At 42.3% G+C, this 20,796-nt stretch overlaps 2 protein-coding genes across 3 annotated transcripts in view; one reads left to right on the forward strand and one right to left on the reverse strand.

Moving 5' to 3' along the window:
• Positions 1-12,124, reverse strand: part of LOC309693514 (amyloid beta A4 precursor protein-binding family B member 1-interacting protein-like) — a 14,822-nt gene extending 2,698 nt beyond the window's left edge. Inside the window, exons 1-12 of one of the 2 annotated variants that reach the window (XM_082512802.1) lie at positions 12,042-12,124; positions 8,291-8,350; positions 6,838-6,925; positions 6,120-6,331; positions 5,956-6,027; positions 5,691-5,850; positions 5,224-5,345; positions 5,052-5,126; positions 4,823-4,966; positions 2,503-2,613; positions 1,068-1,166; positions 722-806 (exon numbers count right to left, since the gene is read on the reverse strand). In XM_082512802.1, the coding sequence (XP_082368928.1) occupies positions 722-806; positions 1,068-1,166; positions 2,503-2,613; positions 4,823-4,966; positions 5,052-5,126; positions 5,224-5,345; positions 5,691-5,850; positions 5,956-6,027; positions 6,120-6,331; positions 6,838-6,925; positions 8,291-8,350; positions 12,042-12,071 (1,258 nt within the window). In that variant the 5' untranslated portion in view covers positions 12,072-12,124. Of the gene's footprint in view, positions 1-721; positions 807-1,067; positions 1,167-2,138; positions 2,410-2,502; positions 2,614-4,822; positions 4,967-5,051; positions 5,127-5,223; positions 5,346-5,690; positions 5,851-5,955; positions 6,028-6,119; positions 6,332-6,837; positions 6,926-8,290; positions 8,351-12,041 lie in introns of those variants that run through there. The other variant, XM_082512803.1, reaches the window with a different exon arrangement.
• Positions 12,125-13,918: 1,794 nt separating this feature from the next.
• On the forward strand, positions 13,919-19,917 carry LOC309694152 (uncharacterized protein). The gene is made up of 6 exons (XM_082513966.1): positions 13,919-15,169; positions 15,275-15,480; positions 15,724-15,894; positions 16,333-16,485; positions 17,164-17,230; positions 17,349-19,917. Exons 1-6 carry the CDS (start codon positions 14,473-14,475, stop codon positions 18,902-18,904), a joined length of 2,850 nt encoding a protein of 949 aa, XP_082370092.1. The 5' UTR covers positions 13,919-14,472; the 3' UTR covers positions 18,905-19,917.
• The last annotated feature ends 879 nt before the right edge of the window (positions 19,918-20,796 follow it).

Consider the following 20,796-nt stretch of genomic DNA (forward strand, 5'->3'; position numbering starts at 1 on the left):
GGGCTGCAAACACCAACTCGCTGCATCAGTAGTGACAAGAATATTTCCAAAAAAGGAAACTTAGAGATAAATCAGTCGGGAGGGATACGAAGAGATTAATGATCTGTGGCCACACAAGAGTAAAGTAAAGCAAAAGTAACTATGGGAATGGGTTCATAACTGTACAATGAGAAATAGTTTAAGCTAAACAATTTTAATTTAAAATTTCATCACTCAACGTAAAATAAGCAAATATTTGGGGCTTTGGGCAGCACGGTGGCACTGTGGTTAGCACTGTTGCCTCACAGCAAGAAGGTTCTGAGTTCAATAGGGTGGGGCAAAGTCTCACCGTGGTTTCATTCTTAACCTGATGTGATAGTAATGACCCAAGCCATTTTACACACCATGGCTCATGTGATGATGTACATGATTATTAGAAGGTTAGCGACTACCACCAAAGAGGACGACCCCCACTAGGGTTTAAACGCCTATCCATGTTTTGTTTTTAAAATTGCAGAAGGATGTGAGGATGAATGTCTTCACAAGCTTAACGATTTCCAGTTGCCTTATTTTAGCACACAAAGAACCGTTTTCACTCATAGTGCACAGATTGTTATAATACTTCTGGAAATTTGCATGTCAATATATCTGCATGCAATTCTAAGGGCAAGTAACATTAAGGAGGATCAGCATGTTCATTATTCTAACATAGTTATATCTTAGTACAGACACTGAAACTTACCTTTATATGCAGCAGACTGAAGGGTTTTCGTAGGAGAAGCTCTCTTCATCGCTGCCTGGTAGTTTTTATACAGGGCAGTTCCATACTGAACACACACAGAGGACACAGTGACATATATATACATATATCTTCTATATGTATAAAAGAGGGCTGTGTTTGCACTGTCCATTCATTCACGCCGTGGCAGACATTTCTGGAGTCACATAATTACATGACACACCAAAAAGTAGTTTCTAAAAGGTGTAGACTCCATCCATCAACCTGAACGAGTGGACCGTTTGAACACGGTTTTTAATTTCACTGTGTATGGCAAAGCGAGCTGTGCTACAGTTGGGCTGAATCTGACCTTGGCTATTCTGATGGAGTTGACCCAAAGCACCAGTGTTTTTTCATCATCACAGCAAAGTAACTTGATGTAGGGAGAGTCTTTCTGGATGCATGGGTGCTGGGAAAAGAGTGACAACAAAGAAAGCTTTTATGCCAAAGAGGACGGCCAGTCATTTAGTATCACAGTCCACTTCATTGATGGGGAGAAAAGAGAAAGAAATGGTCAACAGGTATGCTTTCTGGTATCAGAAGGCTCTAAAACGCTGCATCCTACGTTACCCATAAGTCTAATTCTTTTAGCAACCTGGGAAAAGCCAACATCTTTCCAAACCTGCACATTTAAGCTCACAGTTACAAATCCTGTGACATCACGCTGACATCATTTACTCAAGATGTCTTTCAGCGACACACAGAAAATGTCCCACTGTTTTCCAAAGGTAGGGAAGTGGGTCTCATTTATATTAAATTAAATGCTAGATTTTGGTGCTTCTGTAAAAATATATATTTGTAATCCACAAAAGCATCCAGCAGAGGGCAGGCCATGCCAAACTGTAACTACAGAGTGGGCCGTGAATAAGCACTGAAGGGTTAAATCATTGCTCTGCCACTGTCATTGTGGAAATCTTACGCGTGACTAACACTACATCTACAGAGTGCACGTGATTGTCTGGTCAAATTCTTACAGCTAAGAAGAATCTGTTTAACACACTGAGAAACGACCCCAAAAACAGGAAACTAGGTTGCACCCACTGGTCAGTATGGGCGAAACCAAATGAGGTTTTGTTTTTCTAGTACCACTTCCTCACTTAACTGCATCATCTGAAAAAAGCCATCTTGATCTGTTGTGCTGGAGTGCAGCTGTATGCTGAGTGCATCCGGTATCATTTAACTGCGGTCACTTCGGTTGGTGTGATATTTGAAACACATGTTAATGGAGAACAATATGAGTCAGTATGAGTCTTAAGCTACAGCTGAGTAGCCCTCAGATATAAACTTACATGGCCTTCAAATAGTACTACCTCAGGTCTGCACTTTGCACCACTCCATGTTTAGGCCTGCCCCTGAACTGAATTAAAATAAGTGATAAAAACCAAACCACAATCTTCTTGTTGCACTCTGCACTTCTGGTCACTGGTCTGTTTTATTCTTGTATGTTCAGGAAGCCTTCAGAGTGCTTAAAACAGATCAGACTACTTGAACTAATGAGAATGGATGCATCTCAGACTTAAAAATGGTAACTCAGGTAATTTTTCTTATAAGTATGCAAGTGTCCTTACACTGTGACTTTACAAAGAAGGGTCCCGAGTAAACAGCTGATCTTGTTTACAGCGGTTTTGTTGTTGTGTGATTGCAACATCAGCCTATGATCAGAAAGAAGCGTGAAGAAATAGGAAAGTTGCATAAAGGGCTTCTTGATGCCATCGCCACTTTAAGATTCAAGCTGCTGAGCTGACCTTTAGCATGAAGCAGAAGTTGGTGGGAGCTCTGTACTTCTGTTTGTAGTTCTTGGTCATATAGATGTTGATTTTTTCAAAATGGACAAAGCAGGCGAGATCAGTGGACGACTGGAATATAGAAAACAACAGGATATTATGACTCTATGGCAGACAGATACATAGAACAAAAGCTCAGACATTGGCTTCCTTATAAAATAACAAAATGTTTGTGATTTTGTCTCATTGTTTAGCAGCGCTTGTGGTAGGTATTAAAATCAAGGCAGATGGCCTCTGATGCAAATCCACGAGTTCACACTCACGCTCAGTACCATGGAAATTATACTGTTAATCTCTGTTAATCTCCCTTTAATTTCAATGTTCAACACATCATGTTCACACATGTCAAAAGATGTTGATCTTCAGCTGAAACTTCAAAGTCTCACTTCTTGGAACTGTAGATGACCAACGGATGACGGCGCCGTACTTTACTTCTTCTTTTTGCTCTTATTCTCATGTAGACACATAAGACACAAACGTCTGCTCCATCCATGTCTCCTTAAATGATTCCTTATATGTCTGTGATTTGCACATCTGCCTCGCACAGTGTTGCGAATTCTTTCACTCGGACGATTTTTGGTGTCAAGCCTGGACGGGCGGTGTTTGTCTTCTCCGTTTTAGTGACAAAGACGACATGTTTCCCTTTAGCGTCGGCGAGGCAGCAATTCAAATTGTCCATCTTCATTTCTCCAGCTCTTCCTCGTGTCTTTCCAGCTCTGTGATGCTTGACCGCTCAGATGGATGCCATTATGCACTTCACACGCAGGCAAAATATTCTTGGATTGTTGTTTATTGGCTGCTCTCATACTTGCTTTAACAATTCGATTTAGTTCAAGTTTAGTTATATAGCACAAAATCTCAACTACAGTTGCCTCAAGGTGCTTTCTATTGCAAGGTAAAGACCCCACAGTAATACAGGGAAAAATGAGCAAGCACTTGGTGACAGTGGGAAGGAAAAACTCAGTTTTGACCAACATGTTCAGCTTTACACATTTACGATCAGCAGTCCTTCTGTAAAGCTGAATAAATGGGAAGTGAACTGCCTGGCACTAAATCAGGTGAAAAACATTTTACTAAAGCTGTAAATTAGCAAGATTCTGATGATGTTTGTTAGTCAACTCAATTGCTGTATGTGTGTAGAAGTGATCTAAATAAGACTTTGCTACATTGTACATGACATGCAGTAGCAGTGAACTGAAATATGCACCTGAACTGTTGCTAAAAAAAAGAAAAGAAAGCAGGGCTGCGTCATCACTAAGATGGTTTTGTTTTTAGTAAATTCACATGAGACAAAATCAGACGATAGGCGTGCACTACAGCGACTCTTATTTCCAGTTAGAAAGACACTCCTTTATCTGCCTGCTTTACCGCTGCTTTTCTGTTCTTTACCTCACAACCGCTTTCCCACGCGGTCAATCTCAATACTGACATCATTACTCTAGTCCAATCACCTTCTTGCCCGCCTTCTTTGAGCCAATAAGCCCCCAAGGATCTCTCCTCATTGAACTGGCTTTTACATTTTAGTAATAAACAGTAAAACGTCTATGACTAAGGGTCTTGTGCTTACAACATGATGTGCCTAAAAAGCTGCATTCTGTCTGAAGGCCACCAGATGGCGACAGACGTGTTTGCAAAAAGTCTGCGGAAACAGCTTCCTGACTTGACCTCTGTAAACACTCCTGCTGAGTTCATGGTTCATCATTTTGGGTCATGCTGAATAAAAAATTAAGTCTATTTTGTAAATCTTGATCATATTATATTTCATAATGAAGGACTAACTGGAATGAAACAACTTGCAAACTGTTGTTGTTAGCAAGCAATGGTGGCGTGGTGGTTGCCTCACAGCAACAGTGCTGGGTTCAAATCCAACATCTGTGTGGATGTGTGTCTTTGAGCTGTGGGGTTAGGTTAACTGGTGCCTGTCTCTCTGTGCTGGCCCCCCTGTCACAGACTGGCCTATCCTGTCGCAGGATACCGATGGTAGCTGGGGATAGGCTACAGCTCTGGTGACAGTGAATTGGAAGATATATACACAACATACATACAACAAAAAGTTATATGTGCTGGAATTCAGTGCAGCTATCACAGTATCTACATGTAGCTTAAATGTTTACAGCAGTTCAGGTTTGAGACAGGCCTCATTGAGATCAGCTTCATCTAAAGCCGAGCAGCAGAAAACAGCTAGCCTGGTGTAAGCTGTAGAAATGACTTTGCTCACTCAGGTTGCTAAACCTGTTTTCTTTTAAGCAACAATACAAATAGAAACTTTGATTTGTTATACCTTTGTTTTTCCTTTGGGCACAAAGTAGATGCCCGAAGCCCTGAGCACAAAGTAGCGCGGTTTCCAAACCTTCTTCCCATCTTCTTTGAGGTAAAGTGTGCCCTCTAGGTCAGGAACGATCAAAGTCGAACCCCCGAAATTCTCCTGCAGCGTCAGAGGAATGGCATGAAATGCAAAACTGAAACGTGGCGCCATCAATGAGATGCAAAAATGTGGTACTGCGACTGACCTTGACAAGGAGATCTTTAGCCTGCTGGTTAATCGCATTCAATGCTGCCTTATCCTTTTTCCACATGTAAAATATCTTCACGAGATGAGAAAAGCACAGTTTACTGACTGAGCATTATAACATATAATCACACTTCACCAAGAAGCAGGTGCTCTGTTACCATATTGCTCACCTGAGGGTCTGTGAACATCACATACTTTTGTGGTCTTGGCAAAAAGTAGACTTTGTTTTCACTGTACCGAGTCCAAGCAGACAGTGGTTCCACCAAATGTTCATGATCCTCAAAGGTTCTTTCTGAAATAATGGACAAAAAAGCAAATTAAGGGAGGACACTCCACAAAAAAACTTTGGAAAGTGGGAAATGTGTGCTCAATTCAAGTGAATTCAGTTTTATTTCTATAGCACCAAATTAGAGACTCTAGAATAATACAGACAAAACCTCAACAATTACACAATACCCCTGTGAGTAAGCACTTGGCGACAGTGGGAAGGAAAAACTCCCTTTTAACAGGAACGAACCTCCAGCAGAACCAGGCTTAGCAGCCACCTGCTGCAACCAGTTGGGAGTGAGGGGAGGAAGACTCCTCTGTTATTTTGACTACCTGTTATCATGTTTACGTGTGTGTGTCTTTATCTCACCAATCAGCAATTCGGGGTTGGTCTCACACAGACTCCAGGCAGTGCTGCAGTCACAGTGCGTCTTCTCAAACAGTTTGTCCAAGACCTCTCGCACCGATTGCCTCTCGTCCACCATCAGCGTCTTGGAGCTGCCGTCACTCATGAGCACCTTCACAATCAACTGAGAGAGGCACAGTTACTTTAACTCAAGATTAAATGCAAGCTTCGATGAGACACACACACACGCACACACACACACACACAAAAGAAAATCTGCTGATCTTACCTTCCTCATTTTGGCTTCTTTCAGCTTCTCTAGAGCTAGTTTTATTTTCTCTGCTTTTGTTTGGGGTTCTCTCTGGAAACATAGAAGAACGTAATCTCTTTTGACGCCCCACGTCCAGGAAATTCTGACTTTATATTTTCTCTCAGTGCAAAACTTTGGTTTACCATTTGCATGTTCCTGCAGGATACATCTGTGCCTGGTGGAGGAGGAAGGGCAGTGGCTGGCTCATGTTTCTGAGTTGTTGCGGGTGGTGCAGTTTGATCGTTTGTACCGCCGATGTTTGGTTCAGAAGTAAGGGGTTCCTGCGCGGCTGACTTTGATTCCAGGTCAGCCATTAGAGCATCCAGATCATTGTCTTCCAGTTCATTAAGCGACTCTGTAAGGAGATGTGTGGGTTTAACTATGACCTCAAGAGGGTGAGTTGGAGAATCATGGACGTAAAGCTGATTAGTTCAAAACTTGAACTGGCAAGGTACATCTATTGAGAAAAAATGAACGAGCAGCATATTCCAGTGGGAATACCAGGGAATCCTGGGAAACTAGGAGCGTACAGTGTCCTGTATCCCCCTTCCACTAAAACACAGTTTGCTTTTGGTTGTTTCAAATTGCTGATATGCCTTTTTTGCACCTCGGCCATAAAAAGCTCATCAGGTACTACAGATGAATCGGTTAAAATTCTCCACAACGTCAAGTCTCAGTCACCTTGCCCCTTGGTCAAAATGGGACCCCGCCATCGGTCAAGTTTTCCGAAAAGCTTGGTTAATGTGATAACTCAAGAAGGAAGTCACCTTGGATTTTCAAATTAATGCCATAGCATCTACTCGGAGGCTGAGGGGGAACGCTTTTCTTCTGTGAAACAGTTTCATCTGCATGACTACTCACCATTCAGGTCGTTGAAGCCAATGGAAAAGGTTTTTTCTGTCTGGGCCGCAGAATCTGCTTCTGGTGAGTCACCTTCAGTCTTCAGACTCTGCAGGGACATCATCAGAGCCCCCCCGCCATCCCCACAGCCATGAATTACAGTTGCATGTCATGAAAAACACATGTATGATCACATAGGTCGTGTTCTTGGAGGGAAGCAACAGTTCATAGTTTGAGGTGGCGCTTTAAATCGAAACCCTGTGTCCTCAAAATACTCTGAACTGCTGTCTCTTGGTAACTTGTTTCCCTGTACTTCATCACGCTCTGTCTCCGAGCTAAATCGGTAACACGAAACACATTGCGCTCAGTGTTTGCAGGGGACAATAAATCACAAGTGTGTTTGTTAAGAAAGAACGATTCATCACAACATTACATATAATCAGTGATTTATAATTGGGCCTTCCGAACTAAGGAAATGGCTCTGATATTTCAGTGTCCCCACCATTAAAAAACTTGCTATCAAGAAACAGACTCAAACTGTATGATTTTAATTGTTAACATGCTCTGTCTCTGCAGGCTCACTCATAAACAACCTGGGCAGAAAACCTGGAAACAAAATGATGCCTCCGAGCGGGCTGTTCCACCCTGCTGACTGTGCCTAATAACACATTTGGTCATACTGGAGCTGCTCCGTAAATGACACCTCCAAGCCTCTTTAGACCAGACCTTTTTATACTTTCCTTTAAAAAAGATTTTCTACCTCCGAGGCAGTAAAGCATAGAGAACCAACCCAATCAAGGCAATAAGTGGAATCATTTAAATCCTTTTGTTTCTAAGAGTCTCTGGGGGTCGACGCTTAACTCTAAATGCTTCTCTCGCGAATTCTCCTAATAGTCTTTGAAATGGTGTTTATCACTGTGATGGCTTTCCAAAGAGGATGCAAGTCAGAGTGACAAATGGAGCCTTTCTGGTAAGCATGATGTAATACTGAACATAGATTGATTCCATTCTCAGGGCCGTGCTCGTTTGCAGCTTACATGCAGGGCTTGGAAATTGACACTAACGCCAAGTCTCAGACCCAGGCTTCAATCAGTTATGAGTGTATAATGTGTTTCTTGGCGAGTTGCAGTTTTATGATGAGCAGCTTATGTGTGCTTAAGGAAATCTGCAGCCATTGCCCACAGTCCAATCCACAGATGATGACCTCACATGTCAGCATTACAGTCGTCTTGCAAAAACAAAAAGGCTGTAATCAGACAATGCCCAGATTATGACTAAAACACTGAGTGGATTATTCACTTTCATTAACCTGTTCCTGCCTCAAAAGAATGGCATCTTGCACAGTGTCAACATGAAGCACTATTCACACATTTTCCAATCTTTTACAGGGATTACCATGTACCTTAAATGTTCATCAGTTACAGCATCACAATCAAATCAAATCGAAAACAAAAAAAAAGAAAAGAAAACTCACCTGAGAGAGATGATCCATCTCTCCGAGCAGGTGAGTGAACATGGCGTCTATGTCGTCCATCTGCAAACGGTAGAACGAGGAATTCAGATTTTTTAGGAGCAGTAGGGGGACAGAATAATGCAAGATGCAGAAAATAAAGTAGATAATGGTGAACCGCCCTGTAGGAGGCACTAGGAAGTGAAAACTTTGGGCGATTTCAGTTCGTTTTGCGATCAGTTTCGTGTTTGTTTTGTGTCAGTTCTGTTTGTGGAAAACCTGGGGGGGTGCTGTCCGGCATAACAGCTGACATTTTTGTGGCAGGGCCCACACAACCAGTAAGCGTATGCGCACACATGCACAGTTCTGGATGTGACAATCCCCATGGCAACAGGGGATAAACAAAATGCAAAGTGCAGCATCTATTTAGACAGAGCACTCAAGAGCAATGATCCGCTGTGTCATCTCGGTGACTTTACAAAGAGCCGAAGCAGCTGTTTCTGTGCTGCTCTGTCTGCAAAGTCGCTTCAATTCCTTGGACAGCAAACGTGGAGCTTGTGACCTTCCATTTTCTAAGTGTTCTCTTTAGTATGAGTGCACAGCATAGATACATTTCTTAAATAAGCTAAATAGTTTTCACCTCCTGTAGATGCCATCTGTGTAACTCTTTGTACAGTCTGTGATTGAAAAGCGATAGCTAAAACTCAAATGTTTTGTTTTCTTCGCACTAAATTGATCAGCCCTGCAAAAAGGCTTCATTGAGATCAAAGGTTTTCACCAGACCAAATTTTCTGTGGAATTCAGTGTCTGGGTTTTTCCATATGGGGGCGGCATCTTGCCAGCTTTAGGTCTTGTATGTGGATCGGCTTGAAAAGCAAACTGAAGAATGAGCCCTCTGCTTCTTGCCAACTCTGCAAGACTGTTGCAATATGTGGTTATCAATACCAGTAGATGCACTTATTTTGAAAGGAGCCCAGCAGCTTACCCTGACTCTGAAAGCTGCACGTACAGCAAATATAGAGGTGGGGATGGTGGTAAGATTTAAAATAGTCGTTTTATTTGAAGCGACTTGCCTCTTTTGTATGTGCTATTTTATGAGCTCAGCAGGTCATAAGCATGATACCATTTCCTGATCCTCACACACATCATGTTTTTCTGCACTTTTACTATGACACATAAGCACGTAACACTGCAGTCATACAATGGCTCTGCAAGTTTGCATCTATTATTAGCTTTTCTTATCTTTTTTGCTCTAATTTCAAAATGTGTGAGGTGGAAACTGTTTCCATTCTTTTTTTGTACATCGTTAGATTTTGCTCTTGTTTGTGCAACTGACTGTCTTTAACATTAGAAATGCAATCTGATCTACCCATCTTAACATGCTAACGTATAGTTTTGCACCCTGTCCTGTTCTGTGGATTTTATCTTTTGGGTTTTTTTCTCTTTCATCTAAGAACCCTACACTGGTTATAAAAGATGAACACCTGGGCTATTCAGAAACAGCATCTTTAAGTTAAGGGCTCGTGGGCAAACTTTACTATTTAGATTATTAGTATTAATTTGTCATTTCTAGTAATTTGAGGATTTCAAGTTCTGTATTTTTTCTCATTTTAGCTGTGATTTGACTCAATGAGTCACTATTAATCCTGTTAGCTGTATAAAGTTTTTTACGTTTACATAAAAAAAAAAAAAGGTAATCTGCTTGCTCTGGCTGAAAAAATTTGCATGGACCAAAGAGGTGTTGTTACAAACTGTAAAAATGAAAACTGTTATCTAAAGGACGCTAAAGTGCCCCATAGATCTAAAGAGTGCTGTCATTTTAAGTGAAACATTTCTTCACGTTTGTAATTAAAAGCAAGACTTTGTCCCTACTTTTCCCAATACTGGCTCTAGGTTCTATGTTTTGTATATATATACTTTGAAGTATTAAGCTTGAAGAATGAAGTACCTTCAGGGCTATTTCAAATCTAAATCACTTTCATCCAGCCTAAAAGACCTATTTCAACAATGAGATGCAAATGTATTCCCTGTATTCGCAATTCAGTTCACTTCAGTTTTATTTATATAGCACCAGATTACAACAAGAGTCGGCTTAAGGCATTTTAGATTGTAAGTTAAAAACACTACAAAAATACACAGAAAACGGCAACAATCAGACCTCCTATGAGCAAGCGCTTGGCAAAAGTGGGAAGGAAAAACTCCCTTTTAACAGGAAGAAACCTCCAGCAGAACCAGGCTCAGGGAGGGGCGGGGCCATCTGCCTCGACTGGTTGGGGGTGAGGGGAGGGAGACAGGACAAAAGACACACCAGTGGAAGACTGCCAGAGATTAATAATAAGTAATGATTACATACAAAGTGTTATATAAAGACACAAGGTGAGTGAATTGCATCATGGGAAGCCCCCAGCAGCATAGGTCTGATGCAGGGTAACTAAGGGAGGACGTTTTAAGCCTAATTGCGATTATGGACATTGAATAATAAAGTCGAGGTCAGTAATATAAATAAACGATGCCCACAGCAGACATCGGTTGGGCTGTTTAGCTTGGCCCTAATATATTGCAAACATTAAAGTTGCAGCTTAAAGTATAGAACATGCAGATTCTGTCCTGTGTGCACTGAGTCATACATGTTGTTTGAAACATGTATAAACTGTCTCTGCATAACTTGCGCATTCTCATGCGACAGATGCGCGTCCACTGTGCCATCTCTGTTGCTCAGTCTCATTCTGTGTTTACGCCGAGCAGTAAACAGACCATTAAAGTGAAACGGGGTAAAAGGGGAAGAGTGGAGCGAGATGTAGCTCACTAGGTATTGCTTCCACATGAAAGTGAAATTTTTGGATCGCTACAGAACTTTACCTCTGGACTTCTGCGTCACACATGTGAAACTCATTCCAATCCTCCGTCTCCTTTGTCTCGTGTAACCTTTTCGTTTGATTTTTCCCGATTAATTTCAACAAATGTGCATTTGCAGACTGCGCTCATGAAAGCAAGCATCGCAAACACCACATTTGTTTATGAATTCCATGCTCTCATCAGGCATGTCAGAGTGTTGCCTCTGCCTCCCGATGTGGTCTCACACATCAACAAAAACGAGGCAACGCCAAGAGACACGCAGGCGGCCGTGCCAAAGCCTGAGCACAAAAAGCGATTTATTGAGATGTACGTGCATGAAAGGAATCACATTGCATTTCCTGCTAACAGTAAACCAACATGTTTTCTCTCTTCTTGCGGTCGAGAGCTTCTTGCTGTTTTCTAATTAGTTGCACAACCGTCCACTGGCTGCTGTGAGAGGGCATGTGTTTGTCTTAAGCAAAGCTGATGTGGCCATTCAAGTATTTAACTCTTAAAAGAACCAACAGAAGGCAGAAATGTGTGTATGCACAGTAAGCCAAAAGCTTTACATACTTCAAATGATTCGATTCTTATCCATCGCTCACCATGAAAGTGTGATCACTCTTAACGTCAGGCTGCAGTGTGACAACCAGCCCCAAAATACAGCGAGAGCCAGAGCAACAAGAGCATCACTGAGCTGATCTGGACTTACAGCTACATGAAACAACCAAAACTCGCAAAAGCAAGACTGCAGCTCTTAAATGCTGATTTAATCATGCTCATTTTATTTAAGGCTATCCTGCAGCACAGCACTGAACTGTTAACACAGTAGTTCTGAATTTAGTAGTAGCATATTTTTTATTGTATTGATTTACTATGAAGTTCCAACCAACTTAAATACAAACTCTATCTTTCATTAACACATTTTTAGCATTCTTACCTTTTCTCTGTCTTTGACACATGGAAGCATCACAGAGTGAGTGTCATTGCTGCAACCCTGACAGGTCAGTCTATATGTGAGCGCTTGCACATGTGACTTTGTCTGCACTGCCTGATATGCTACAGATATTCGCTCAGCTTCCTCTGAAATCAGGAAGTAGATCTAAGTTTTTCTGGTAAAGCAGATAGGGCTTAAGTAGTGCTCTGAGCTCTACTTCTGGCCTGGCAGGGCCACACAGTTGTTTTCACTACTTTATTCTGGTAAGAGCTATCAGTAGTTCCTTAATGTGGGAATGTGCTACTGATATATACCCTTTTATTGTAGTACTTAGTCAATACAAATTTGCATTTACAATACTTATTATTTTAATGGGGGCTGGTGATGTCAGCAACCTTCCAGTTTCCTTTAAAACTCAGATGTCTGAGAACATTTTAGCTTGTTTTTTCTCACATTTGGTTTACTTATACTTGTTTACCATACCTGACATTGATCTGTGATGTTTCTTTTATATTTTACATTTGGTCTACATAATATTTACGAGGTTGATTGGTGGGAAATCATTTGAAAACGTCGTACAACAAAAGGTCTTTTAGAAAACACACACAAAGGATTAGAACATTTTGAAATATGAATGAAAACAGATCTTATATTTATTATATTCAGTGCAATAGACTACACAGAACCCTTGCAGATTACAATAAAACAAAATGCTGTTTTGAGTTTAGGAGAGTGGTGCGCATGTTTCAGCTTTTCCCTGATGCAAAGTGGTTTTGATAAGATGAAACTGTTTCTTGTCATTAAATGTTAAATGTACTGACTCCCTGCTGCTCAGCCATATGTTAATGTTTACTTAAGGGAACAACAGCACGATGTTCTACCAAAGATTGTTTATGGACAGTGGTGGAGTGGAGTGGAGTAGAGTGGAGTAGAGTGGAGTGGTGCAAACAGCTTTAAGCCCTCAAACAAAATCGTATTTGACAACTTTGAAATGTGAGCGAGCAAAGCGCAGAGGAACGCGAAAGAGCTGCAGGAATAGATGCATAGAATAAACATGATTCATCAGGATGACACCTCTTCTTTATCTGTCTGTCATTTTAAGATGTGGTGTACTTTTTTTTCTCCTTTGGTGCTTTGTTTTTGCACGATCACAAATAAAATGCACACGACTTAGTGCAGAGGTGCGATTGTAGACAATGCAGTGTAGTGTGTTTAATATTTAAAGCACTGCTGTGCAGATGTGCAGATAGAATGTGTAAAATCTAATAATGTAAAAACTGTAACAAATATTTTTGTACTGAGGCTTTTCAGATAATAGAAGACCCCCCCATCTGGCTTTTAATCACTGTGAACCTTTGTTCAGCGTTACTGAGACTTGTCGCCATATTCAGAGTCCTATGTGGTCTCACACTTGCTAATTTATGTGTTGCACCTCCGACATTAGCTGGCAACTGTGCATATGTGTGTGCACATTGCACTTTAAGCCCTCTGTACAGCCTTTTGAGAATGTCTGCATTGCCAGCTCAGGACATCTATCGTGGCTGTTTGTAAGCTCTTCTTCTGGTTGATTTACAAGAAAGTAATGTGCAGCTACACACAGGCTTCCTTGGTGTATGATGAGAGGGCGAATGCCATTTTGCTGTGAAAATAAGAAGAGAGGGGAGCATTTAAGTGCTTCTAATGTGGGTTAAAGCTTTAATCAAAGCCATGTGGGGTCAGAGAAGGGAAATGAGAGTGGCAATAAAATGTAATAGAGTTTACATTTTACAGGAGAAGCCGTTTTGACTCCAGCTTTGTAATATACCAGAGTTGTGTTTAGAAGTCAGCACTCTACCCAGAACCAAAGAGGAGATCAAAGCTTTGATGTCATTTAAAGTTTTTCATTCTGACGGGGCTTGTTAAAAAGCCACAGGGTTAATCCTGTCATCCAAATCAATCGTAAAGGGCGAAGAAAGAAAGAGTTACATGTGAAAGATTCTGTAAACAGTCCGTGAAATTCCTTTTAGAGGCTCCACGTCACTGCTGTATGTGTGTAAAAGTGCTTATGACTGACCATCCCAAGTGTGAGAATAAAAATAACCTAAGGATAGTCCAAATATGCGGTGCTTGAGTAGGAATGGAGTGACTCGGCAGAGTGGTATGTCCGGGAAAGCTACGGGTTAATTTAAGACTAGGAGCAAAACCTGGTGCCAATTAGAAGCATTGAGCGCCACATGTGGACTAGACCGAACTATCCACAGAAGGGGCAAAGGGGTCTGAATTCGTGCGCAATGGAGGCTAGATGCACGAGTGCGCAGTTGCTTACGGTTCTTACTGGCAATTGCTGATCCTGCAGTTACTGATATGATGGATATTTTCTTAAAGAGATGATCAAACAGTATCTACAAGTCTGAAGGACGCTCTGATGCTCTGAGAGGCCCTCATTAAAACGTGGATGTTTTACATTTTTACCTTTAAGGATTGCAACATGGCAGGAATCTCTCTCATATCTTCACTTTTTGTCACAACTCTGTTCTTCACGGGGAGTGTATCGGACACATGCCGAGGACCGCGCTGCTTTCCTGGTCACGACTGGAGCAGACCGTGCGTAGGAGCGCAGTGCCAAGGGCGCACGGACACATCCGCGTCCCGACGGCAGTTTGACCACTCTGCACAATCCAGGCAAGGACAAACCTATCCGACTTACCAACACGACGCTCATTTCCGTCAGCACAAAGCACAGAGCGCGCCCTTAGCACCGTACACCGTCATCCAGCCTCAGCACGGAGGTTTTACGCAGGCGGCAGGTACGGATGGCACCAGGAGGACGAACCCGAGGACCATCACGGCGGAGGTGTTCCACCCTGGCTGCGCCGGGGGCACCTGTCCGACGACTGTCTCTCATCGCCCCACGAGTGATGACAGCGCAACGCGGGAGTGCAAAGGCATTGGATGTAAACTGCCCTCCCGGATGCGCCAGAGGAACGGTAAGCTTTGCGTTGGAGACGGCTGCAGCACGCAAGGAGACGACGGGAGAGGAAGCGCGTCACCTGTTCATGTGACGGACAGAGCGGCACAATTTCTGGACGAGCTCCCAGACCTTGGGTCGCAACGTGGAGCATGGATTCAGCTGACATGTGACATGAAACCAGGTGGGTATCCGTTTGCAAGCGATTGGTCAGAAAATTCAAAGAGAAATAAACTAAAAATGATAATCAATTCAGTTGCTATGTAACAGGTTTCTTTGTTTACTACAGGGAACAATGACGTTCCCTCAGAGGATGCTCTAGTCCTGCAGTTGCAGCTGTCTAAGAGTCAGGAAAGGTTCGTCGAGGCCCTCAAAGGCCAACAAAACGAGGTCAAGGAGCTACAGAGGCTGCTCAGTGAGCAGCAAGGAACATTGGTCAACCAGCAGAGAGAAATACTTGACCAGCAGAGGAGGATGTATGAGCAGATGGAGCAAGTAAGGCTGCTGTGACTGATAATGAGGGAGATATCAGTAGTCCCATAGTCTTGGGGCAGTATTTAAGTTTGGGTTTTTTTAAAGTGCATAGAAAGCACCTAATCCACTGAAATTATATTCTTTTTCTCAACTCCCTGAAACAGATCAGTTTCATTATGAATCAGATATGGACAATATTTCCTAGCAAAGTGAAGAAATAAGACAATTTCAAAGTGTTATACAAGTAGTGCTCTCTTCCTCCAGGTAAAGGCTCAGTACAACATACTGATGGACAGCATCAAACAAACATCTTTCCAGAACCTCCAGGGGGAGCTGGACAGTCGCATGGAAACCTTAAGTGGGCAGGTTAGAGCTCACCAAGCACAGCAGGCTCTCTCTTTGCACAAAGTGGACATGGAGGCCACTGTGATGGAGGTGAGCCTTAAGCTAAATTATAAACGTGTTTACAGTAGTGATGAGATGTAAGAGATCTAACTGTCATATAAAGCATAAATTGCACTATAGGAGAATCTTAAATAAGCAAATCTGAGTGTACTTCTATTCATACTTGACAATTTTGGGCTTGTTAAGCTGCTGTAGCCTGCATAGACTTGTGGCTGCCTTTGCAAGCCACTTTGCAACCCATATCAATCTCACCTTCCTGTTTTTATGCTTAAAATATCCCTTGTTATCACTGAATATAAAAAAATAAAATAAAATATTAAAAAAAATTTTTTGTCAATTTTTAACTTTAGCATCAACATATTTCTTTAACTGGAGTGCATTATGTGAACATTATGTCAAGCATTCTAATATCAAAATATTATATTTGACTACCATGGTTCTAAGTATCATTGTGTTTAATGCCATTAGGTGGGTCGGCCCCTTTTGACCTGTGGCAGTTGTGGGCCTGATGAGTACTGTGGCTACAGCAGTGGCCGTCCTCGCTGTGAGAAGTGCACCGTCTGTCCTGCTGGATTCTTCCTGGTCGCCCAGTGTTCAGTACACGCAGACAGGATCTGCCAGGTTAGCATGTGTTAGCATGTCTTTTAACCACATACAGGAAAGCGGTGACAAATCAGCTTGACAAAAATGTAACATAAGATCAGATCAGTTAGGCCACCAAGTGAAGCTTAGTCTGGAATCCCTGTGCAACAGCTGCTGAAAGTTTATCTAAATCAGACAAAATCAACTGATGGCTATGCTGATGTGTTTTTGTGCATCCACATTGGCAAATTTCATACAGAGTGGGCTAGTTAAGCTGCTTTAGCTTGGCTAAAGTTGCTGCTGCCACTAAAAGCCACTTTGCAAACCATATCAACCCCAGGTCCTTTTTATACTTAAAATGTCCTATCTTATCATACCATATCTGTTGTCACTTGTATCTGAATATAAATGATGGCAGCTGGAAATGGCAGTCTTCTTTTGACTGAAGTTTAGTTTATTCATTTAGAACTTTATGCACTTGCGGAAAAAAGTGTTTTATTGTAGGGTTTATGAGCCTTACAATAAAAGGTTTATCACAAGGTTTGTCAAAGCAAAGGAAAACATTTTTAACCAGTGGACCATATTAGAAGCAGTAGGCCTTTTGGTTCAGTACTTTTTCAGTGCTTGCCTGGAGTTGTTGCAGTATCTGCATGCTACTTTGCAACCCATCTCTTGATCCTACCTTCCAAACTGAAAGTTTCCATTTGTTTGTTACAGGACAGAGATGAATGTCTTGAAATAGCTCATCTGTGCGGAGGTCAACAGAAGTGTCTCAACACTCCAGGTGCTTTGAATTGCTTTAAAAATTTGAATATTTTTGTTATGTCAGTGCTTCTTGATTTGCTAGACATATCCATGTCTGAGAAGAATTGTTTGTTCTTTTCTTAATTTGTGCTTACCAGGTGGATTCAGATGCCAGGACATGAGAGAGGGAGAAGCACACTCAGGAATGTGTGGCCGCGGTTACTTCTTCAACTCAGAGATGGATGAGTGTCAAGCCTGCAATGAGTGTGATGGAGACACGGTGGTCTCTCCTTGCACTTTTACCACAGACACTGTCTGCTCTGGCCATACTGCTGGCCACAGTGCCCTCTCTCAGTCCTGGTCTGGAGATGTGACTCTGCAGGGGGAAAAAGGACACATGCTGGCTCAAGCCTTCCTCGGTGTGCAGCTTCACATACAGGGAAGAGGCGATGATGTGGTGTCCACTGAGAGTGGGCAGCTGGTTCTGAGACAGCATGGTCTCATATGGCTGGATGAGAATCTCTCAGTGACCCATGGTTGCCGCAGCTTCATCCAAGTGTGTCTGCGCATGAACAACACAGCCGGCTCTGAAGGTCGTGACCTCAGTGGGGTTCGTGTGGAGCAGCAGGAGGGTAGATCGCTCCAAGGTGTTAGCATCAGTGGGGTAGCACAGGTCGCCCCAGGTCACATCATATCCCTCTTCCTCCGGAGTGCCACCCACCACTGTAACCAAAGCACTGAAGGTCTGCAGCTGTTCGACCCCTCCGTTGCCCCACTCAGCCTCCTCTGGCTCTCTCATGACACCGGTGCGGTTGCCATGACAGCACAGGCAATGGTCTCTGCACATTACCACACAAACTATCGCCCAGTCTTCCGTACCACCTCCACCTCTGACCCTTATGTAGTAGGACTTACTCACGATGGTCGTGGGATCCGGTTTGCAGAGAGTGGGACTGTGCGCTTTGTATTCCAACAGGCATTGTACTCGATGGGCCAGGCATGCGTGAGTGAGGGCTTCCAAATTTTGGCATACCTCAACCATAATGGAACCAGCATGGAGCTGCTCCGTGCCTTTAAAACAGGTGTCCATTACCGAGACACATCAATAGCACTGTCTGGAGCAGCCCAAGTTGGCCCGGGAGACACACTGGGTTTTGAGATTCTCTCTCCTGCGCAGTGCAACGTTCGCTTCTTTGGTGACGAAACGGGTATCAGTATTCTCAGTTTGGTTTGGGTTCCCGCTGCCATTTCTTCATCTCTTTCTGCCTCTGTGGCTAACACCGGCCTTCTCTCTGGAGCAGTTCGTAACAAGCCATTGTTCTTCCACCAGACCAGTCCTCAAGTGACCCAAATGGGGTTGCTGGCGAAGGGATCCGCAGATCAGAGACGAGATTTTGTATTCAGAGAGAGCGGTACAGTCAGTGTTGCTCTGGATCTCAAACTCATTCACTCCTGCAGTTTGGTCAAGGTGACTCTGCTCAGACGAAGTGATTTAGAGGGTTCAGGAGAGGGATCGAGGCCTATCCCTGTTGCCCAGCAGGTATCTGGCCAGATGTCTGAGGGCAGCCAGTGGGCCAGTGTGAGTCTGCGAGCGTCCTTCCAGGTTCACAACGGCACTGCGGTTTTCTTTTTACTAGACTGTGTGCGTGGACGAGTAAACCAGATCAGCCATCAAACAGGAAGTGGGGTATCTGCACTCTGGGTGGCATCATAATGAAAGCCAGATACTATGACGTTTCTTCTTATGGTCAAAAATCAAAAGAACGATTTGACTTTTTGGAGACTTATTCACTTTCCAGAGAGTTACAAAGAAAGATTGACACCACTTTCATCTGTTTTAACAGAGAAGCATTAACCAGTAGCTTGTTAGCTTAGCCTGACATTGTGAACTAGTGGAAATAGCTTCTAAGATTGTCCACAAGTAATCTGTGAGCACCTTTAAACCTAATACATTTGTTTAATGTAAAAAAATAACCAATTAAAAAAATCAACACTTTGTGATTCTTATGCAGTGTTGTGTAGCTAGACTCCCAGTCTTTGTGCTAAGCTAAGCTAACTGACTTTTACTTAACTCGCAGATGTCAGAGCAGTGCCAGTCTTTTTGTTCATTATTATTTTAGGTCAGAGTTAACTGTGCTTTCCAAACCTGAATTTATCCCTTGATTTTTGTTTGAGTTTAAAAGAAAATGTCTTTTAAAAAATACTAAATGTAGACTGTAGTGTATTTAAATGTAACATTATTCATTAGCTATATTTATATAATATAACTATTAATATGTGTCAATATTTTCTACATATGATAGCACAAAACAACTGTATTCACGTGATCATTTCTCATTCTCCAGTTCTTCTTTTTTTAGTTCCAGTTTTTCACATTTCACATTTGTCTGTTTTTTATTTATATAATTCAGTTTACTCTGTTGACGCCAAAGGAGTTTTAGATCCTGCCAGTGACTACAGCATTTTCTGCTGGCACTGATTCTCATTCAGGAGTTTTTCTCAAGAGCATGTGTTTCATGTTAGCCGCCATTTTCTAAATGTCTGAATATCTACTGCATGCTTTGTTTAATGACCACTTTGTGCATATTATGGACTTAAAGTCACTAAGCCTTGTTGAAACTAAATATTTTAAATAATGTAGTGGCTTTTAATCTTAACTGAACTGTAATGAAGTGTATATTTGATGTTTTCTTGTTAATCCAATAAAATCACCTTTGTTGTACTGGATTTTTCTTTATTGCAAACTTTGTTTGGCATGAAGTAAAGTCATTTAAAGTAAGATAAAGTTTGAAAGAAGAACGTTTTGTTCCTTTAAATTTAAAATTTTTTATTCTTAATAACAAAGGTTTTTTTTTTTTAGCACACTTTGGGATTTACTTTTACAACATCACATGCTAATAGCAATAGCTAATGGTAGCTAATTTTAGCCAGCAAAAAGTTACACAACACAAACACTGGGATATCGGATTGTTACCTAATTGTTACCTAATCAGCCACTCACATGGCACTAACTCATACATTTAGGCCCCTAGACATCCAAGAGATCACAGGAGTGGACCATCAGCTCACAGCATGGATACTGGACTACCTCACCGACCGACCACAGTATGTGAGAACTCAGGGCTGTGTCGGACAGGGTCGTCTGCAGTATGGGGGCCCCACAGGGAACGGTTCTGGCTCCGTTCCTCTTCACCATCTACACTGCAGACTTCTCCCACAACTCCACCCAGTGCTTCCTGCAGAAGTTCTCTGATGACTCTGCAATAATAGGCCTTATCACTGATGGGGACAACAGGGAGCACTGACTGGTGGAGCTGGAGCTGGTGGTAGACGTCCGCAGGCACAAACATCCTCCACTCCAACCACTAAACATCCAATGCATTTACATTGATAGCGGATAGCTACAGGTATCTGTAGCTGATTGTGTCTTATTTTAAGTGTGATGAGATATTTTTACTAGAAATTAGACAAATATACTTGGTAAAAATTTGAGATTTGCAGTGTATGACTCTGTGGTGGCCTCAGCCATCTTTTACGGTGTGGTCTGCTGGGGTGACAGCATCTCTGCTGGGGACAGGAAGAGACTGAACAGGCTGATCTGGAGGG

Source organism: Aulonocara stuartgranti (genome assembly GCF_965226115.1).
Source record: "Aulonocara stuartgranti genome assembly, chromosome: 18".
In the NCBI taxonomy this organism is placed as follows: Eukaryota; Metazoa; Chordata; class Actinopteri; order Cichliformes; family Cichlidae; genus Aulonocara; species Aulonocara stuartgranti.